At 56.9% G+C, this 20,595-nt stretch overlaps 2 protein-coding genes across 2 annotated transcripts; one reads left to right on the forward strand and one right to left on the reverse strand.

The window, feature by feature from the left end:
• The first annotated feature begins 10,426 nt into the window (after positions 1-10,426).
• Positions 10,427-12,104, forward strand: CLDN4 (claudin 4). Its single transcript, XM_058710510.1, has one exon. The coding sequence runs from the start codon at positions 10,664-10,666 to the stop codon at positions 11,291-11,293; it is 630 nt and encodes a 209-aa protein (XP_058566493.1). The 5' UTR covers positions 10,427-10,663; the 3' UTR covers positions 11,294-12,104.
• An 879-nt stretch (positions 12,105-12,983) lies between these two features.
• METTL27 (methyltransferase like 27) lies at positions 12,984-16,878 on the reverse strand. Its single transcript, XM_058710509.1, is given in 7 exon segments — positions 12,984-13,257; positions 13,259-13,379; positions 15,220-15,312; positions 15,549-15,684; positions 15,898-16,026; positions 16,428-16,554; positions 16,810-16,878. Coding segments are annotated over 6 exon segments (729 nt in total). The 5' UTR covers positions 16,551-16,554; positions 16,810-16,878; the 3' UTR covers positions 12,984-13,130.
• Positions 16,879-20,595: the final 3,717 nt, after the last annotated feature.

A 20,595-nucleotide genomic window follows, 5' to 3' on the forward strand; every position in this document is an offset into this window, starting at 1 on the left:
CGCGTGGCTCAGTCAGTTAAGCATGGACACTTGGTTTTGGCTCAGGCCATGAACTCAGGTCGAGCCCTGCATCAGACTCTGTGCTAGCAGTGTGGAGCCTGCTTGGAATTCTCTCTCTCTCTGCCCCTCCCCTGTTCATGCTCTCTCTCTGTCTCAAAATACATATATAAACTTAAAAAATATAAAATAGGCTTTATTTTTTAGAACAGTTAAAAAAATTTTTTTTTTCAACGTTTTTTATTTATTTTTGGGACAGAGAGAGACAGAGCATGAACGGGGGAGGGGCAGAGAGAGAGGGAGACACAGAATCGGAAACAGGCTCCAGGCTCCGAGCCATCAGCCCAGAGCCTGACGCGGGGCTCGAACTCACCGACCGGGACCGCGAGATCGTGACCCGGCTGAAGTCGGACGCTTAACCGACTGCGCCACCCAGGCGCCCCAGAACAGTTTTAAATTTAGAGAGAAATTGAGAAACATAGTGCAGAGAGTTCCTGGATAACCCCCACACCCAGTTTTCCTATTATTTTTATTATTTTTTTTAATGTTTATTTATTTACTTTTGAGAGAGACAGAGAGTGAGCAGAGGAGGGGCAGAGGGAGAGCGAGACACAAAATCTGAAACAGGCTCCAGGCTCTGAGCTGTCAGCACAGAGCTCGACACTGGGCTCGAACTCCTGAGCCGTGAGATCATGACCTGAGTAGAAGTGGGATGCTTAACCGACTGAGTCCCCCAGGCACCCCCCTGTTATTTTTTAAATTCAGTTTTTATTTTTTTAAAAAAAATTTTTTTTTCAACGTTTTTTATTTATTTTTGGGACAGAGAGAGACAAAGCATGAACGGGGGAGGGGCAGAGAAAGAGAGGGAGACACAGAATCGGAAACAGGCTTCAGGCTCCGAGCCATCAGCCCAGAGCCTGATGCGGGGCTCGAACTCACGGACCGCGAGATCGTGACCTGGCTGAAGTCGGACGCTTAACCGACTGCGCCACCCAGGCACCCCTATTCAGTTTTTATTTTAATACCAACCAGTTTTCTTATTATTAACATCTTGCGTGAATGTGGCATCTTTGTTCCAATTAATGAGCCAATATTGATAGACCACTATTAACTAAGGCCCGTCCTTTATTTTGCTTTCCAGTTTTTACCTAAGGGCCTTCCTCCTGCCCCTAGGATCCATCCAGGACACCCCATAACATCCAATCGTTGTTTCTTCCGAGGCTTCTCCTGGCTGCGACGGTTTCCCAGGCTTTTCTTGTTTTTGGTGACCTTGACAGTTTTGAGGGGTCCCGATCAGATATTTTGTAAGGTGCCCCTCTATTGGGATTTGTCTGGTGTTTTTCTCATGATTATATTGGGATTGTTTTGGGGGGAGCAAGATCCCAGAGGCAAAGTGCTATTGTTTTCACATACTACCAAGCGTATATATTCCCGACATGGTTTATGGCTGTTGATGTTGACCTTGATCACCTGGCTGAGCGAGTGTATGTCAGATTCCTCTACTATAAACGTAGTCTTTTCTCCTCCTTCCCATACTGTCCTCTTTGGAAGAAAGTAACTCTGCAGCCCACACTTGAAGGGAGGGGGTTATGCTTCCCCTTAATGAAGGAGTAGCATTTATATATATGTTTTGAAAATTTTCTGCATGGGAGATTTCTCTTTCCCTCTATTTATTTATTCAGTCATTTTTATCTTTCTTTTTTTTTTTGGTTCATTTTATTTTTGAGAGAGCGAGAGAGAGAGTGCTAGCATTTCTTTTTTTCTTTCTTTCTTCTTCTTCTTCTTCTTCTTTTTTTTTGTTGTTTATTTTATTTTTGAGAGACAGAGAGAGGGCACTAGTGTGAGCAGGGGCCAGAGAGAATCCCAAGCAAACTCTAATGCAGGGCTCAAACTCATGAACTGTGAGATCATAACCTGAGTTGAAATCAAAGAGTTAGAGGCCCAACTGAGTGAGCCACCCAAGCACCCCTCAATCACTTATTTCTATTAATATCTGCCTTCTTTTATTCGCTCTTATCCAGTAAAAGTAGTAATTCAGGGGGCGCCTGGGTGGCTCCGTGAAGTACGCAACTTTGGCTCAGGTCATGATCTCACCGGTCATGAGTTCGAGACCCCACAACAGGCCCTGTGCTGACAGCTTGGAGCCTGGACCCTGCTTCAGATTCTGTCTCCATCTCTCTCTGCCCCTGCCCCGCTCGTGCTCTGTCTCTCTCTCTCTCTCTCAAAAATAAATAAACATTAAAAAAAATACTAGTAATTCAGTAGCTAGATGTTGATGCTTGTTCAGACACACACGGGCTCTTCTTAGAGAGTCAGAGAAGAGTAGGTGGTCATCTCACCGTCGAGGAACCTAGCCTAGCATGGGAGGGCTGGGGGGCGGGAGGCAGAGACCACATCCACACGCAGTGTGGCAGGTGCTCTGATGGGTTGATCACAAGCGTGCGGGTGAGCCAACAGGCTATGGCCTTAGAGCTGGGCTTTGAAGGAAGGGACAGGCTTTGCTGTGCAGCAAATGATGAGTGTGCTCAGGGTGTGGTGATAAGGGACGAGAGGCTGGCGGACACGGTGGCCAGCCAGGACATTAGGACATTAGGATATGTGGCAGGAGAGGAAGGCTGGGCCAGACTAGGGTAGACTTTAGGGGTCCCTGGGGTCGGGACTTCATCTCGCTCACTCAGGACACCCGGGAAGGCTTCTGGGCAGGGCCAGTGTGTGTCTCAAGGTCACTGTGACCTTGGTGTGGAGGGGGAGGCTGGAGAGAGGCCAGTGAGGAGGCTGAGGAAACAATGGCTGGGGTAAGGGCGTTCTTGCCACATCAGTTGGTGTTTGTTCTCTCTCCTGTCCCTGTTGCCAGCTGCCATTGGCCAGGCTTTGGACGGGGAGGGTGGGAAGAGAGGCGGGCTGAGACAGAAGCTCTCCTTGAGCTTGACCCCAAGGTAGAAGCTGAGGTCAAGAAGAACCAGGATTTGGTGTTCTGGAGCGGATACAGACAGGGAGGATGGGGGAGAGGTGCCTTCCTTTGGAGGCAATGACTTAGGGGGCATGTGACAGGGGAAAGGCCCTACGGTGTGGTCCGCCAAGCACTGTTCCCAGGAACAGAAGGCGATAAACTTTTAGGTGATGGCTGCCTGGTTCCTGGTCAATGATTTCTGATCCCCCCTCCTCCCCACCACGTGTAGCTGGGAAGCCCCTGAGCCCCAGGCCCTGGGGGGGGCCACTGGGCCTGGAGGCTGGAGGTTTCCATGGCAACCGGGGCCTGGCAATGGCTGATGGGACCAGGAGGGACCTGTGGGTGTCTAGGTGTGTGTGGGGAGCTTCATACTTCCTGGGTGGGGAGGCCTGGCCTGGGGAGGTTGCGGGGGTGGAGAGCCGCGGGGTGAGGGTAGTGACACCAAGCTGGCATCTGCGGCTCCCCCAGCCCTGCTGGGGAGAAGCAGGCGTGTGTGCGTGTGCGTGTGTGTGTGTGTGTGTGTAGGAGGGAGGGAGGAGGGATGGGGGAGGGAGGGAGGAGGGATGGGGAGGGAGGGATGGGGAGGGAGGGAGGAGGGATGGGGAGGGAGGGAGGAGGGATGGGGAGGGAGGGAGGAGGGATGGGGGAGGGAGGGCATTCACTGGTGCTGCAGGTGGATACTTGGGCTCACGCCAAAAGTTCAAACCATGTAGGTTAAGCCCGGCCATAAAAAGAACATTGAAAAACAAAAAAGTTCAAACCTAACCACAAGCGTGGCTGCTCCTGGCTCCCCACCTCCTGCCACCCAGCTGATGGGGCAGGTCGGGGCGCGTGCCCTTCCTTGGGGCTAGACCCATCAGCAGCTGGGAGCCGGCGGGGGGTGAGGGCCGCTGGCCGGGCTGGGTCAGTGGGTGCATCCGGCGGTAGGACCAAGATCTGGCAGCTGGACTTGAGGGGCCCGAGGAGGCCAGGGGTCTGCGGGTGGGGTCCACCCCATCCATGCCAGAGGCACGGAGGCAGGAGAAAGTCTGAGAGAGGCCTGGAAGGCCAGGCCTGGGGGCCTCCACACCGGGAAGGAGGGGTAATGTGATCTCTGAGTCACTTGGGGTTGGGGCTTGATGCCATTTAGGATCCTTAGACTTCTGGTTTTGTCCTTGGCCTGTCACTCCTGACTCACAGCCTGCCTGGGAGTCCCCAGGTCGGCCTGCTGGTTTCTTTCTCCCCCTCAGTGTGTCATAGAAGCAGAGACAGCTTCTCTGCTTGTCGTCAGCAGGTGCGTGCCCTGCCCAGGCTGCTTGGAGAGCAAGGGTGCCAGGTGAAGCTCCCACCAGGGGGGTGGAGAGGAAGCCGGGTGGGACGGCTCCAGACCGGGCCCACTGGAGACAGGGCCAGGCCTTGCCCAGGGCTAGCGGGTTGCTCTGGGGGTCCTGGCTGGTTCTGGGTCAAGACACCCCCTTCCCCCCACCCCCGTGACACCCTGCCTCCCGTGCCCTGAGGGTCCCCCTGAAAGCAGGACAGCCCTCTCTCTCCTCCCCCACACTGGTCCAGGTACCTCCCCACGAGTCGCAGCTGGCCAGGCCTGCCCTTGCTCAAAGCCTGTCCGTGGTTCCCCTGTGCCTCCAGGCTCCTGAACTTGGCACTCAAGGCCTCCCCTGATGTGCCCAACTTGATTTCCAGCCCAGCCCCATCAACTGCCAGCACCAGACTCCACAAGCACCCCCACCGGACGCCCTCCTCTCTTACCTATCCCCCTCCCCCCGGGTATAGAAAGATCCATCCCAGCACCCTCCCTCCCCCCCCCTCACACCACCGCCTTTTGCAGAGCTCTTTCTTCATAGACTTCTAATCTTTTACTCACCCTTCAGGTCTCCTCTCCACCTGCCACCTCCTCCAGGAAGCCTGCTGTGGGCCCTGGGTGGGGTGGGCCGTTTCCTTTGCAGAGTTCACACAGACTGTCTGATACTGGAAATTGTCTATTCAGAGTGGGGGTGGGCTTTGAGGGCAGGTGCCAGCCACGTTCCCCATTGAGTTCCATGTCCAGCCCTGGGCCTGCCAAGCTCCCTGTAGCCTCCTCAGAAGACAAAGGAGAAACAAAGGAAGAGTAATAAGTGAGAGGGTGGGTGCAGAGGACAAGCCCCAGAATCAGGCAGGGCCGGGTGTGAATCCTGGTGGCCCTGGAATGTCACACCAGTTCTCAGACCCTCCGTTTTCTCATCTCTAAAATGGGAGTGATGATACCCTTGCGTGGTTTTGTAGGAAGAGACAACGGTTTCTCGTCATGCTAAGGCCCTCAGCCTAAGTGCCTGGCTTGTAGCAGGTACTTGAAAACTATTTGCTGACCAGCTGACTGGAGGGGTCTGGTGGAAATGGGTTCCTTGGCTCCGGAGGGGCGGGGCTGGGCGTCAGCTGAGTCCTCAGGGACCCCCAGGCCTTTAGGTTCTGTCCTTCCACTGCTTCTGGAAAAAAGCAGATACATTCAGTAGAGACAGGGCTGCCTTGAAATGGGGGGGGGGGCAGGGGGAGGGACAGGGGTGGCTGGGAAGGACACCGCACCTCTGGGGCTTGGGATGGATCTTTCTGAGAAGCAGGGGAGTGGCCCATGATCGGCTGCACAGCTGGGTGGGATGGTAAAGGATGATCAAGGTCGCACATAAATACGGGGTTCCTTCCAGAAGGAAGCTGGGATCCGAGGCACGAATTTAATGGGAAGTAATTAAAAACTCGCTCAGTTACGAGGGGCGCCTGGGTGGCTCCGTCAGTTACAACTCTTGATCTCAGCTCTGGTCACGACCTCACGGTTCGTGAGATCGAGTCCCGCATCGGAATGAGGGACTGAGCTGTCAGCGCAGAGCCAGCGTGGGATTCCCTCTCTCCCCCATCTTTCTCTCTGCCCCTCCCTGCCTTTCTCTCAAAATAAACAAACTTAAAAAAAACAAAAAACAAACTCATTCGTTTACGTCCCTTCAAGGAACGCTTGCCCCCATCTGACCCTCTCTCTAACCAAGCACATGAAGGGGACTTGAAGTCCCTCTCTCTCAGAACCCATGTCCCCATCTCTCCACCCGGGTGGCCGGCAGGCAGCAGTGTGGCCTGGCTTCCCTTCCCTGGAGGGGCCACCCTCCACCCCCACCCTCTCCCTCAGCCCACGTGGGGCCCAGCCAGGGGGTAGCACAGGCTCAGCCGGTCTGGCCAGGCCGGGCAGTCAGGCCTCCTGTGCAGCCAGGCCTGTCATTACCCCGTCCCCAGCCGGTGGGGAGGATGGCCGCTGGTGCGGGCTGCCAGGCAGAGGGCCAGGCCTCCGCTTCCCAGCCTAGGAACTGGTGGCCTGTCCTGGGCTCACCGGACCCCTGTGAGCGTGGCCCGAAGAATCTCAGTGGGCCAAGTGCTCCCGGGCCCCGACTCTGTGTCTTTGCTTGAGCTTCCCAGTCCCTGGGCAGGAGGCACCGTCACCCTCCTTACCCAGATGAGGAAATCGGTTTGAGAGAGTTTGCTTCTGTTGCCCAATGTCACAGAACTGGTAGTGGCAGAGCTGGGACTCGACCCAGGGAGGGCCAGGGTTATTCCGGATGAGAGCCACACAGGGGCCACCACATCCTCCCTCACATTCTGAAAGTCCCAGCCGGGGGCCCAGCCTTTCCACTGGGAAGGTGCGGGAAATCTCTGTCGCTGCCAGAGCCGTGCAGGAGGCGGCCAGTCTGCACCAGCCGGGGGCTGGAAGTGACGGCCTGTTGCCGCAAGCCTCGGGGAGATCCGGCTTTGGAACGAGCCAGGGAGATGGCTCTGAAGTGCCCTGGTGACACAATCTGTATGCTCACCGGGGACCGTGACATTCCATTGCAGACTACTTACTGACATTTAAACATTGTGGAACTTAATGGCATTGTCTCTGGCTAAAAAAGAACACGATCTTAACTTGTGTCTGTGGGCTGAGAAGTTTGCAAGCTATTGCAGAAATAAATGGTTTCGGACCAGCTTTCTGCTGGACTGATTTTTGAGCTGAGAGTGAGGCTGTTTCCTTTTTTTTCTTCAAAACACCTTGGTGTTATAAGAATCAAAATGTTAAAGGGGCGTCTGGGTGGCGCAGTCGGTTGAGCGTCCGACTTCAGCCAGGTCACGATCTCGCGGTCCGTGAGTTCGAGCCCCGCGTCGGGCTCTGGGCTGATGGCTCAGAGCCTGGAGCCTGCTTCCGATTCTGTGTCTCCCTCTCTCTCTGCCCCTCCCCCGTTCATGCTCTGTCTCTCTCTGTCCCAAAAATAAATAAAAAACATTGAAAAAAAAAATTAAAAAAAAAAAAAAAGAATCAAAATGTTATGTTTGGGGTGTGTGTGTGTGTGTGTGTGTGTGTCTGTGTGTTGTGATCATGGGCTTGGCTGAGCTTCTGGGCCTCTGGGGACCAGGAGTCCAAGAAGTCCCAGCTCCTACCTGGTGTTAGTGGGACCATGGCTGAGGGGGTGACTTCTTTGTCGTCATGGTGCTGAACTTCTTGCTGACAAGGCATTTTCACATCCTCATATCGTCTGACAGTTGCCTTCGAGAGGGAAGGGCTCGGATATCCTCCGTTGACAACAAGGAAAGTTGAGGCTAAGGATGAAACCGACCTCCCTATGGTCACACGGCAGGCAAGATGCTCCTGGCATGGGCAGGGATGGGTGAACTGATCTGGGGAGAGGACTGTCCTTGATAAAAACCAGCATGTGTGGTATAATTCTACTGGCATTAAATTATACAGCAAATATTGGGAGAAAGAAAAAGAAATCAATGCCAACCTTGCCCTCCTTGGCCCAGAAGCAAAGATGATGGGTGGCAATATATATATATATATATATAGATGTCACAGTAAAAGGTTGTCCAGGCTGTTGGGAGTGGCAGGCTCAGGGAGCCCAAGCGCATGCAGGAAAAGTGTCTGGCTTTTGCTAGTGTTTTTCTTTCAACAGGTGGGTGGGACCCAGCCAGTGTCTCCTGGCGTAAGTCAAGCATCTACAAATCTCTCTCCAGCTCCACTCATGTGCAGAGCTGCTCACGGTCCCCTGGGGACCCCCCCCTCCTGTTCCTTTTGCACACCTGGGCCCACAGCCCCATCTGGACTCCCCACAGACCTCCCCTGCTCTGGGCCTGCCGTCTGCCTGGGCCTCTCCTGCACCCGCCCTTCCCTTCCCCCGCCTCTGATGTGCTTGGCTGAACTGGGCAGGGAAGGACAGCTTCTTAGTCACTTCTTTGGGCCACAGGTGGAAAGTTCTAGGGCCCGTGTGCTCCCCCTCCCCCACTCTTACTTCTCCAAGTGCCAGTTGGCTGTGTCCCAGGAAAACAAGGGCAGGAAGTTGGCAGGGGCGGGGCAAGGTGGGGGTCTGGCCATCTGGCCAACTCACTTCTGTACTCAGAAAGCTTGCTGAGGGGCTGGGACTATGGCTAAGGAGGCTCTGATGGAGGAGTGCCCATCCCGTCCTGGGCAAGCCCTCGGCCTTCTCCGGCCTCAGCTTACCCATTTGTGCAAAGGCTCGAAGAGACCCTGCCTACTTACTGATGGGGAGGCTGTGATGAGGTCATCACAGGAAAGCACTTAATCTCGAAGGGTAGTTATCTCTGTTGCTCAGCCCACAGGCCTTGGGGTGTGCTGTTCCTCAGAGCCTTGTAAGGAAAACCCTGGGAGGTGTGGTCCAGGCAGAAACCATCCCTGTTTGTGTTGGTGTGTGTGCCTGCCGGTGTGTGTGTGTGTGTGTGTGTGTAGGGGAGAGTGGGGGAGGGCGTTTGGGAACCAGGAGAATGCCTCCTGCCTTACAGAGCGCCCCGAGCATTCACTGAGCATCCCTGTGCTGAGACAGGCATTGCTTCGGTCTTTGGGAGCCCCCCAGCCTCACAGAGGGGCCGGATGCGTTACCGCCAACCACAGCGCAAGACCGCGACTTCCCCATCACGCTAGATTGTCCCAGCCGGCCCTGCGGTGTATCAGGTTGTCAACACGGGGTCCAAAGGCCTCCGGTGTGCCCAGGGCTCACAGAGGACTCCAACCTAAATCACGCATGCTTGCTGATGCTTCCATGGGAAGCCGGAGGACACACAGCCACCCCAGGGCACCGAGCGTGGTGCTGGACAGTGCTGGGGGCTCTGGGACCTGAAGATCCCCACGTGGTGGCGACCACGTGGAGGGTGAGGGGCTCCCTTGATCCAGCCACTCTCCTTGAAAGACCCCCTCAACCCCTCCCCTGCTTTCTTTCACCTCTATTTAGTTTCCAGAGACATCTCCTTAGGGTGTGCGGGCACCTCTCTGCCTGGCATCCAATGCCCTTGCTGATCCTGATGGGCTCAGTGATACTTGGGGCAGAGATTTCTGGCCCTTTCTCTCCAGCCCCTCCCCCACGATCCCAGGGTCTGGTCAGACTGGATTCCTCCGGGTTCCTAGAATTAAGTGCATTCCACCCCCCCCCCCCATCAGCACCTTTGACCTCCATGTTTCTTCTCCCCAAATGTCTTCCTTCACCTAGTCCCGCTGCCTTGCAAACTCCCGTTTGTGGTGATTCCTGTTCTCAGTGCCCTCTGCACCCCCAGAGTTGTACCACGCAGCTCCCCTTTCCTTCCAAGCCCCCTTCCCAGAGCCCCACCTCCATTCTGTCTGTGTTCTTCCTCCCTTTTGAAGCCTCCTGGGACTTTGCCCCCATCCTGGCTTTATCTGACCACCTCTCTGTGTGTCTTCACAGAGTAAACAGGCTTTTGCTGGGCTTTGCTCCCAGGGTCTGGCCCGTAGCGTGCTCTTGGTGATCTCCCCCACTCAGGTCTGGCCAAACAGGCTGCAGCCCCAGGAGGAGGTGACCGAAACTCTCCTGGTAGGGGGCAGGAGTGGGGGGGCAGGTTTCCCTCTCTCTTCTCCTCTGGCAGGGCTGGGAAGCCTGGTGGTGGTAAGAGGGGGGACAGCAAGTAACAGACCCAGGAGTCCTGGCTCCCCAGCCCCTCGTTCCCCAAACTGCCCTCGTCGAGCCAACACCAAAAACGCGGGTGAGGCAAGTGGGTGGATGGTGAGAATGGGGACAGTAGTGATCAGGCCAGTGGGGAAGACATATGGACAGGACTACAGTAATTGGGGTGGGGATTTTGTCCTCAGACCCCCTCCCTGAGGGTCTCCACCCCATCTGCCCACCCAAGCCTGGAAGGAGGGAGCCCTGAGGTGTGGAGATCCTGTCTTTGGGACCTGAACCTGGCTGGGCGTGGCTGCCCCATGGGTCCAGGTGCCTGTGGACTGTGACTCAGTGTCTATCTCCAGATTGACCTCAGCAAGGGCCTGGGGGCGGGGGTGGGGGGGTGGGGAGAGGGCAGTTTCCCCTGAGACTGGCTCTCCAGGATCCTGACTCAGGGGCCCAGGGTTGAGGCCTTGAAGGGCCTTTGTTGGCCCTGACTCTGGAATCCAGAGAAACTGGTCAGGGGAAGTCCCCAGGGACGGAAACCCCTCCCTCTGCCCCCGCCCCCCCACCAAGAGCCATATAACTGCTCCAGTCTCCAGTCTCCTGTCAGACTGGAGACAGGAACTGGTCCGGTCACACTCGCTGTGCTGGTGCTTCTGACTCTGGAGCGATAAGGAGCTGAGCCGACCGTCTCTGCCTCTGCACTCGCAGTGAAAGTCTTCCCTCTAGACGCCGAGGGTCTGTCCTCAGTGCTTGGAATCCTACAGCCCCCCGGGGCCGGATCCCCACAGCCTTCCAGGTCCTAGACCCCGGCAGACGCCGAGCCATGGCCTCCATGGGACTACAGGTGATGGGCATCGCGCTGGCCGTGCTGGGTTGGCTGGGCGCCATACTGAGCTGTGCGCTGCCCATGTGGCGCGTGACGGCCTTCATCGGCAGCAACATCGTCACGTCGCAGACCATCTGGGAGGGCCTGTGGATGAACTGCGTGGTGCAGAGCACCGGCCAGATGCAGTGCAAGGTATACGACTCGCTGCTGGCGCTGCCCCAGGACCTGCAGGCGGCCCGCGCCCTCATGGTCGTCTGCATCATCCTGGCCGTGCTGGGCGTGCTGCTGTCCGTGGTGGGCGGCAAGTGCACCAACTGTGTGGAGGACGAGAGCGCCAAGGCCAAGACCATGATCGTGGCGGGCGTGGTGTTCATTCTGGCCGGCCTGCTGGTAATGGTGCCGGTGTCCTGGACGGCCAACAACATCATCCGGGACTTCTACAACCCGCTGGTGGCCTCCGGCCAGAAGCGGGAGATGGGTGCCTCTCTGTACGTCGGCTGGGCCGCCTCGGGCCTGCTGCTCCTCGGGGGGGCCCTGCTGTGCTGCAATTGCCCACCGCGCACCGACAAGCCCTACTCGGCCAAGTACTCTGCCGCCCGCTCCGCCCCGGCCAGCAACTACGTGTAAGGTGCCGCCACTCAGCTCTGTCTCCGGGCTTTGCTTCTCCCTGGACTGAAGGTGCAGCCCATGCCCCCGGGGATGGATGTTCCTGCCACGGGCCGCAGGCTGCACAAGCAGGGACTGAGCCAGGCCACCGGCTGGCAGCCCCTTCCGGCCCCCTCGGACACCTACCCAGAGCCTCCTCTACGCCAGCAAGGATGGATGGACAGAAAGAGACTCCTGTGCTGCCCTCCTCTGGCCCCGGGGACACAGGAGAGGGGGTGGAAGTAACAGGGTGTGGCGGAGGGGGGAGCTGGCTCCTGCCGGTCAGGAGAGCACGGCCCTGAATTTGCTTGGGCTCTGCCTCCGCGGGTGCCCGGCCCACTCCTGTGTTGGCCGTGAGGATGGCTGGCGCCTCGCTCCCCCACCTGCCTGTGGAGCACAGTTGACACAGAGTTGACAGACGGGTTTAGAGGGGAGGGGTGAAGGCGCTACAAACTGGTTTGGGTGGTGGTGGGGGAGGAGACCGCGGAGGCTGCCCAGGCTGCCTGCACCCCTCCCTGCCCCCACCCTGCAGCCTCAGGGCTCTGCCTCAGCGGCCTGGGCAGGAGGACCCCAGCCTCTTGTGACCGGTCACGCCTGGATTCGCCACCCCTGCCAAGGTCGTTGGGCATCCTGGGAAGAGCAGGGGGAACGGTCTTTCTCTGGCCTTCATTCCCAGGAAGTCCTGGACCTTTTTTTCCCTGCCTCCTCTCTGGTTTCTGTTTTGTAACTTAATATCTGTTTGTCATGGTAATTACTATAATTTTCTACAATAAATGGGACCTGTGCACAGGAAGACCATATCGTTTCTGATTTCAGCCGTGAAGGTGGGCAGGGGAGGGCTAGAAGCCTGGGCAGGGGTGAGGGAGGAGTACGACCGCTGTGTGGTGGTCAACACAAGAACACTTAAAAAAACAACAACACCAACCTGGTTTCGAGGAACTGTGACAAATCAGAGCTGGCCCTCACCTTAGGAATCACCTCGCTCAAGCCCTTCGTTTGCTGGAAGGTCAAGGCAATCATAGGAAACGCACTGCTGAAGTGCTGGGGACCCCAGTGGGGAGGCCACGTGAGAACACTCAGCCCTGGGGGGTGGGCCACCTGCCCTCTATCCATCTTTGTCCCAGCTCTGTCCGAACCTGGGCATCCAGGTTGGTCTGCTCACCCTCCAGGTCCCACGTCCTGGCCTTGGCCCGGGCTGTTTCCTGCTGTGGGTCTAGAATGTCCTTTTTGCCTTTCTCCACCCCTCGGAATCCTGCTTGTCCTGAAGGCCAGGCTTCAGTCTTCCTCCCTAACGAGCCTTCCCACAGTCCCTGTGTGGAGGAATTATCATTAGTCCTGATCATACCCCCAAGGCCTGGGGGTCACTGAACCCTTTCACCGGGCAGACACGCCCTGAGCTCAGCTTTCCAGCTCCTTTAGAGATGAGGAAACTGAATCCTGGCCATGTGAAGGTATTTGGCCAAGGCCAGAGGCACGGGCATGAGTTTCCTGTCCTCGAGTTAGCATGAGAGGGCCCACCACGGGAGGTGTCAGGAAGTTACATCTGTGGCCCTGTCAGGGCTGGCTCAGGGGCGGCCTGGGGTGGGGGCCCTCTCTGTTCCATCTCTTCTCACTTCTGTCCTTCTCAGGGACGGACGTCAGTTTCCTGGGGAAGAGACTCACAGAGCCAGAGTCCTGCTACCCCTCCTGGGACTCATTTAATGGGCAAGGTTGGCTCAGGGGCCCCATTTTACGGATGAAGCAGAGGAGGCCCAAGGACGGGCCTGGAGGAGGCCTGGATGAGAGGGTCAGAGGCCAGCTGGGGGCTGAGGACTGGGCCTCACTCCCTCCACCTGGGCCCCCTCCTGCTTTCGGTACAGGTAGACGATGCCAGAGATGAACCCATCGCTGTCAGAAGTTCTGGGCACCACCTCAAGCTCGGATGTGGCCAGTTCCCACCGGTCCACAGGCCAGGCCACTAGGCGTTCCCACGCCCCGGCCTGCTCCAGCCTGTCCAGGGTAGCCTCCAGGGCCTCCTTGTAGTGAAGGTTGGACGGGTTGGTCCGGGTGGTCAGACACACCAGCCCCCCTAGGGAGAGACGGGGGCGGGGGTGGGGGTGGGAAGAGGTGAGTGGGGGAGGGGCAGGAGCCCTGGTTCCAGGCTCCACCCCTTCCAGGAAAGGTTATCTTTCCTGCTCTTCCCTCAAGGGCGTACATTCTCCCCACCACCGTCACCCCACCGGCCCCCCACCCCCCCGCCAGCCTTTTCCTATCTCCATGCCTTTGCTGCTCACTGTTCCCGCCTCAAGGAATACCCTTCTGCGTTTTCAGCCTCCTATACCAACTTCCAGGCTCACGCGTCCTTTACGCTGGGAACTCTTGGCTTAATCCCCTGGACAGAGGGGACTCCCTCCTCAGTGCTCACCCAGCCCCTCTGCCGGAGGATGTGGTGTATCAGGATGCACGGGAAGGAAGCCCTTGGGACCTTGGGTAAGTCCCATCACCTCTCTGAGCTGCAGTTTCCCAGCTTACAGAGTGGGGCTTGTTTCCGGGTCTCACAGGAAGGACCACATTAAGCGCCGGCTGAATGAATGAGTGACATATCCTTTCTGGTGTTCCCTAGACACCTATAGCGTGCCCAGTGTGGGCTCAGATACATGTAGAAGAGGCCAGTGTCTGGAAGGCTTCCTGGAGGAAGCAAGGAGGAGAAGCTGGGCCCTGCAGGGTGGGTGGCTGGGGCTCCGTGAGAGGAAAGGCTCTGAAGCAGGGGAGCCTGTGACAGGGGCACAGCAGACGGGGCTCTAGCCAGCTCAGGGGCCTGACAAGCGTGGGCGGGGCTGGTTATGCCAATGGGGGTTTCCTGTTCTCTTGAGCCCCACCACTACCTCTCTCTCTGACCCCATCGAACACCCTGCTCCCTGAGGCTGAAGCCTGCCCAGACTGGCCCAGGCTTAGCCACAGGCTCGGCTCCTGGCAGTGGAGGCGAGGGGGACAGGGAGAGGATGCGGCCTTGCTGCCACAGGCCCACTTTGGGGCTTCCTGAGCCCATCCTGCAGCCAAGTCAGGGCCTCAGCATCTGCCTGCTCAGTCCCCCATGCTCCTTTCTGCCTCTGACTCCCCGTGGCTGTCTTCCTGACCTGTTTGGGCCTGTGGCTGTGTTCCTGTGCCCACTGCCGTCAGCGCTCCCCCCCGCCCCCGCCTGTCCCCCGGAAATGCCTCTCTTCCCTGAATTCTCAGAGTGTGTGCCCTGGTCCTTTTCCCCACGGCCCTTCCTGGGGTGCAGTGGGGTGCAGTGGGTTGGTGATCGAAGCCCAGAGGGCAGGGTGTGTACCCCCCCTCCAGAGCAGAGGCCAGCACGGGACAAGGCACACAGGAGGAGCACAGTAAACACAATCCTTAGCTGCACATCAACCCACGGGTGGAGGTTACAAAAAGTGCTCACGTCTATCATCTCACCTGAGCAGCCCATTTCACAGATGAGGAAACTGAGACCAGGAAAGAGCAAGAGACTCACCTGACAGTTGTCAGTGAGTTCGTGAGGGAGCCGGAAGACGAGGGAACTGAACTGAGCCCCCACTGCGTGCCAGGACTGGAGCAAAGGCCTCAGACACGTCTTTTCACTCAGTGCTCACTGCGATCCATTGGGGAAGGGTCTCTGTCACCGCTCAGAGGCGAGGAAACAGAGCCAGGGGGAGTGGAGCTGCCCAGTGGATAAGAGGGCAAGCTGGCTACCGGTCTGCCCTGCCTGCTTGCCTGGGTCTGTTGATGGTGGCAGCTGGCGGCTGGGAAGCTAGGCTAGGCTGTGTGACCCTGGGCAGGACCCTGCCCCTCACTTAGCCTGAGACATTCGGAGGTTAGTGTCTGTGGGTGTGCGGTGGGGGGGGGGGGGGGAAGGCATTCACATGGGGTTGGATGGGCCTGCTCCTCACCTGGCTTGGTAACTCGCAGAAGCTCAGGTACCGCACTGCAGGGCACTTGGCCATCGCTGAGGGCACCCACCATCAGTACCGCATCGAAGGTCCCTGTGTGGAGTGTGGGGTCTGTCTTTGGTGTGGTCTCATGATACCCACAGGGATGACATCAGATCACGGGGTAGAGGGCTCAGAGAGAGGGGCTCACAGGGGCTCAGAGAGGGTCCCGGTGGGGGTTCATGGGGCTCAGTGTGGGTGGGGGCTTGTGAAGAGCTCAGCAAGGAGGATGGAGGCTGGACAAGAGAAGGGCACTCACTGTCGAGGTGCCTGGGTGGGAAGGGAAGTACCTTCAGAACTGGGCAGAGGCTCCTGGCCCAGGACGCAGAGGCTGAGATTCTGGTAGAGGCCACGGGCTCGGGCCCGTTCCAGCATCCCTGGGCTCCCATCCACCCCATGCAGCTGGAGGAAGCCCCGAGCCTGCAGCTAAGGTGGGGGGACTCAGTCACAGTTCACACCTGCCATCTCCCAGCTGGGTCCCTGCACCTGGGGAGGGCAGCAGGCTCCGCAGTAAATGTAGTCCACGTGTTTGGGACCGGTGAGTCTGAGCAGGGAGGCAGAGTTCTGGGGCCAGGGGTGGGAGAAAATTTGAGCGAGTGGGGAGTTGAAGAGAGGACAGGGGATGTGGGGAGGCCTCACCTCAGCAGCCACCAGGCCGGTGCCACAGGCCACATCCAGGATCAGGGCAGCATGGGGTGGGCCCGGAAGGGCTTGGGTAAGGCAGTCTACTGCGAGGCGGGGGGCGCGGTACTGCAGGGCGGCCACATCCTGGGGACAGAGTACTGAGCTGACCGGCAGCCCGTGCCCCAGTGTTTGGGTGACCTCTGTGTAGGGTGGTCTAGGAATCAAACAGGCCAAGCTGTGTGTGTGTGTGTGTGTGCGCGTGCTTATTGGCACCTCCTCCAGGTGCAGTCCCAGGGTGGAGAGGTCTTGTTTCCTGATTTTTCAAGGGGCTGCCAATATGGAAACATGGGGCTGGTCAGAGGCCAGAGCTGCTGTCAATGAGCCGAAGAGGGGGCCAGTCCTTGAGGAGGCAGGACTGCCGGGTCTCACCTCATTCTCACAAGCCACCCTGGGATGATGCAAAGCTAATTATTCCCTCTTTAGACATAGGAAAGTTGAGGCTGGGCAAGCAAGAGGAGAGAGGGGAAGGAGCCTGGCCAGTTTACCTGGTCATAGTCTGGAGCCCAGCGGTCATAGAAGTGCAGCTTGTGGCCCAGGTCGGTGATGCCATGTGATGCCCCCACCCGGGCCCGCACTTCGGACAGGCTCCCGCCCTCTTCCTGCGCCATCCTCCTGTGGGGACACAGCCTTGGTGTCCGAGGCACACTGAAATTTCTCCCATTCCCACCCCTCCCACCCAATCCCATTTCACAGGCGGTGACACTGAACATACAGAGGGCGAGACTGTAACACCTGGAGTTCAGGGCTTGGGGGAGGGGTGCTCCCTGTGGCCGGAGGGAGGACATGACCCTACCTCCCCACTCTTTAAGCGGTGAGCTGGCGTCCTGGACCTAAGGGTCTCTAAACAGGTAAAGGGTCAGAACTCACCGCCAATCGGACTCTCCCGCGGTGCTTAGAGCCGGAACTCGGGGCGGGGCCTGTACGCCGAGCCGGGCCCCGCCCCCACCTCCCCGAATGATTGGCTTTCCGCTATGAGAAAGTACCCAATCAAAGGAAAGCGCTGGCAGCCGCCCCCGCTACCAGCCAATGAGCTCAAACTTCTTGGCCTCTCTCTCTCTCTCTCTCTCTCTCTCTCTCTCTAGCCCGGGGAGATCCAGACTTTCCGAAGCGTTTTCAGGGTATCCGCGTTTAGGAGCATCTCTGTGCCCTCCGGGCTCTTGATGTCCTTCATTAGGAAGTGAGAGCCTCTGAAATCTTAGGGGGAAGAGGGGGGCCTAGGTCTGTGCTGACAGCTCAGAGCCTGGAGCCTTCTTCAGCTTCTGTGTCTCCCTCTCTCTGCCCCTCCCCCCTCTCAAAAATAAATAAACCTTAAAAAATTAAAAAAAAAAAAAAAGGGGGGGGGGTGCCCAGGATCAGCCTTCATTTTTAGACCCCACGGCCTGGGCAACGCTATCCTGTAGAACTTTCTGTGATAATGGAAATATTCTATACTGTACGCTTTTCAATACAGTAGCTACATGTGGCATTGAGCATTTGAAACGTGGCTAGTGCTACTGAGGAACTGAATTTTGAGTTTTATTTTGCCTTAGTAATTTAAATAGCCATCTGTGGCTAGTGGCCTCCGTTTTGGACAGCGCGGAGATCCTTGCTGCTCAAAGTATGGTCCCAAAACTTGGTTGCTCCAGGGGACCCCCTTAGGGGAGGTTTTTAGAAATGCAAATTCTTGAGCCCCGTTCCAGACCAATAGAATGAGATTCAGATGGTGGGGTGGGGGGGAGGGGGGGCTGGGAGGGGCCCAGAAATCTACTTTTTTTTTTTTTTTAAAGTTTATTTATTTTTAGAGAGAGGGCACTTGGGTGGCTCAGTGGGTTGAGTGTCTTGACTTTGGCTCAGGTCATGATCTCACAGCTCATAGGTTCAAGCTCAGTGTCGGCTCTGTACTGACAGCTTGGAGCCTGGAACCTGTTTTGGATTCTGTGTCTCTGTCTCTCTCTGCCCCTCCTCCTCTCGTATTCTGCCTCTCTCAAAAAGAAATAAGCGTTAAAAAATTTAAACGACAAAAGAAGAAAAGATATCTTGAGAGAGAGAAAGAGAAAGTGGGGGAAGGGCAGAGGGAGACAGAGAGAGAGAATCTCAAGCAGGCTCCACACTCTCAGCACAGAGCCTGACGTGGGGCTCAAACTCATGAGCAGTGAGATCATGACCTGAGCTGAAATCAGGTCAGACACTTAATGGACTGAACCACCAAGGCGCTCCCAGAAATCTACTTTAAACAAACTCTCCAGCTGATTTCTATGCGTCTGAAGTTTCAGAAGCACTAGCCTAGAGGACCCTTGGGGATCAGAGTTTGGACAGGTGGAGTTTGGGAGTTTGTTACAGGTGTCTAGGAGGGAGGTGATGGTAGCATGAACTTGGGTAGCGGTCATGGCTGTGGAGAGGAGTGGATGAAGGTCAGAGACGTTTAGGCGGTCGAGGCAGCAGGGCTTTGGTGATTGAGAGCGAGTGGCCTGGGGAAGCGAGTCGTTGGGAGTTGAGACTTTGGGTGGATGATGGTGCCATTCACAGCCAGGGAAGCCCGGGAGGAGGAGCAGGTTTGGGGGCAAAGAGGATATTAACCGCTTGGGGTTGTTGAGTTTGAGGGGTCCACGTGAAGATGTCCAGGAGGATGTTTAATGCCAGAGTCTTGAGCTCAGGAGACAGGACAGGCGGGAGACAGATTCAGGGTCACGAGTATAGCCAGTGATTGAGGCAGCCAATAATGGTGGGATGTGCAGGGAGAGATAAGAAAGGATGAGAAGAGAAGGATGGAACCTGAGGACCCCTAACCCTTCAGGGTGGAAGAGGAGTGTCTAGGAGAGTTGGAGAAAACCCAGAGAAGTTGGGAAGGATGCCAAGAACAGAAGAGTCTCAAAGAGATGAGGAATGGCCAACACTGAGGTGTGTCGAGAGGTGGCATAAAATGAGGCTTCGGAAGTGAGCCCTGGATATAGGGATGTGGAGGTCTTTGGGGGCCAAGGGAGACCCTGACAGCATACACCGGTGGCCAAATTTACCACCTCTCCTTGAGTTAGACAACGTGCCCCAGCCTCCCTTGTATGTTGGCGTGTCCCTGTGGTTGAATTCTGGCCGATAGAAGGCAGATGTCGGTAAAGTGCTTTATTTCCAGACCTGGACCATAAACGCTTCCTATCCGATCCTCCATGGAACAGGGTCCAGGCGCCCAGAGGAGAGTGGGGATGCCAGATGACGGAGTTGGGGACCCTAAATGATTGTGTATAGCACAACCCACCTCCCCCACCCACCTGCACGGGACTGTAACATGAACAAGAAACCCACTTCATTGTGTTGAGCCACGATTTCAGGATTGTCCGTTACAATAACGTCATTTCCCTTCGTTGACACGGTGACCTTGGCAAGAGCAGTTTTGGGGGAGTGGAGGTAGGGGAGGAAACCCAGATGTCAGCTGTCACCTGCCAAGATCCAAACCCAAATCTGTTTTAGTCCAACGGTGTCCGGTGAATGTGTCGTGAGTCCGTTGTGCTCAGCTGACAGAACAGAACACGTGCAAAGCTGCAGCCAAAACACAGAGAGATTTACAAGACTCGTACAGGAAGCTGAGACTGGGCAGTCGGGTCAGAGGCTCACTTATGCCATCAGCGACCCAGGCTCTTGTCATCTTCCTTCTCTGCCACCGTTTGCACGGAGGCCTTTGCGCTCCTGACTGTCACCTCGTCATGGCTGCTGCACCTCCCAACAGGATAGGGTGAAGGGGAAAGGGCAAAATGCTAGGCCAGCTCAGACTATTCATCATCACAAAAGCTTTATTGGAAGCCCAGGGCCGGGAGTTCTTCATCCCATTGGCCAGTTTGGGTCACATCGTCACCCCAGAGTGGTCACTAGCAGGTGAGTCGGGAGGGGGAGATTGGGGGTGGGGACTGGCTCAGTCATCGGACAGCGTGGGCCTCCTCTCTATAGCCTCATGTTTCATTTAGGCCAATAAATATTTATTGTGCACCTAATGTTTATCAGGCCCTGGGCAGGGCACTGGAGTCACAGGGGTGAGTCAGAAACAGCCCCCACTCTACCCCGGTCCAGCAGGGTGGGGGAGATGGGTGTCTTCTCCTGTTTGGGCTCTGGGCACTGTCTCCTCAGTATCTGTGTTCAGGCTTTTCCTTCTAAGCATCCCCCCCCCCCCCCCCACACTGGGTGTCCAGGGCCACTCCTTTGTCTGGGGTTAACGTAGGTGGGCACTATGGGGTTGAAAGATGTCGTCACGAGGAATGTCCCCTTAGGTAAGGTGGATAGCCCCAAAGGTGGTCCTGTTGGACCATCAGAGGGTGGCCTGGGTGGCTCCATGACACAACCTGGGGAGGCCCTGGGGGGCCAGCATATCTGTCCCCACAGCCCCTCGGTATCTCCACTCGGTGGTACCCCACTTGCTGACGGGGGCTGTGTGGTTTGTGGGCACCAACATGGCTTCTATAGCAATGGCTCCTAGGCCGTGATGGAGAATGAGACTTGCCATGTGGGGTACTGGTGGGGGCTCCCAGGCTTGGACCCCAGGCCTGACCGGCTTCTCTCCCCAGAGCGCACTCCATTCCTCCCCTTCCAGAGCCTGGGAAATTGTCCCAGCCTCAGGGCAGGAGGCCCTTCTCTGACGCATCAACTGTTCTTGCTCCCTGTCATAAGCCCCCGTAAGTCCAATGCTTTGGA

This window comes from Neofelis nebulosa, chromosome 18, assembly GCF_028018385.1.
Source record: "Neofelis nebulosa isolate mNeoNeb1 chromosome 18, mNeoNeb1.pri, whole genome shotgun sequence".
Lineage (NCBI taxonomy): Eukaryota > Metazoa > Chordata > Mammalia > Carnivora > Felidae > Neofelis > Neofelis nebulosa.

Coding starts and splice junctions, on each gene's coding strand:
- CLDN4 (XM_058710510.1), top strand. CDS start 10,664: ATGGCCTCCATGGGACTACAGGTGATGGGCATCGCGCTGGCCGTGCTG.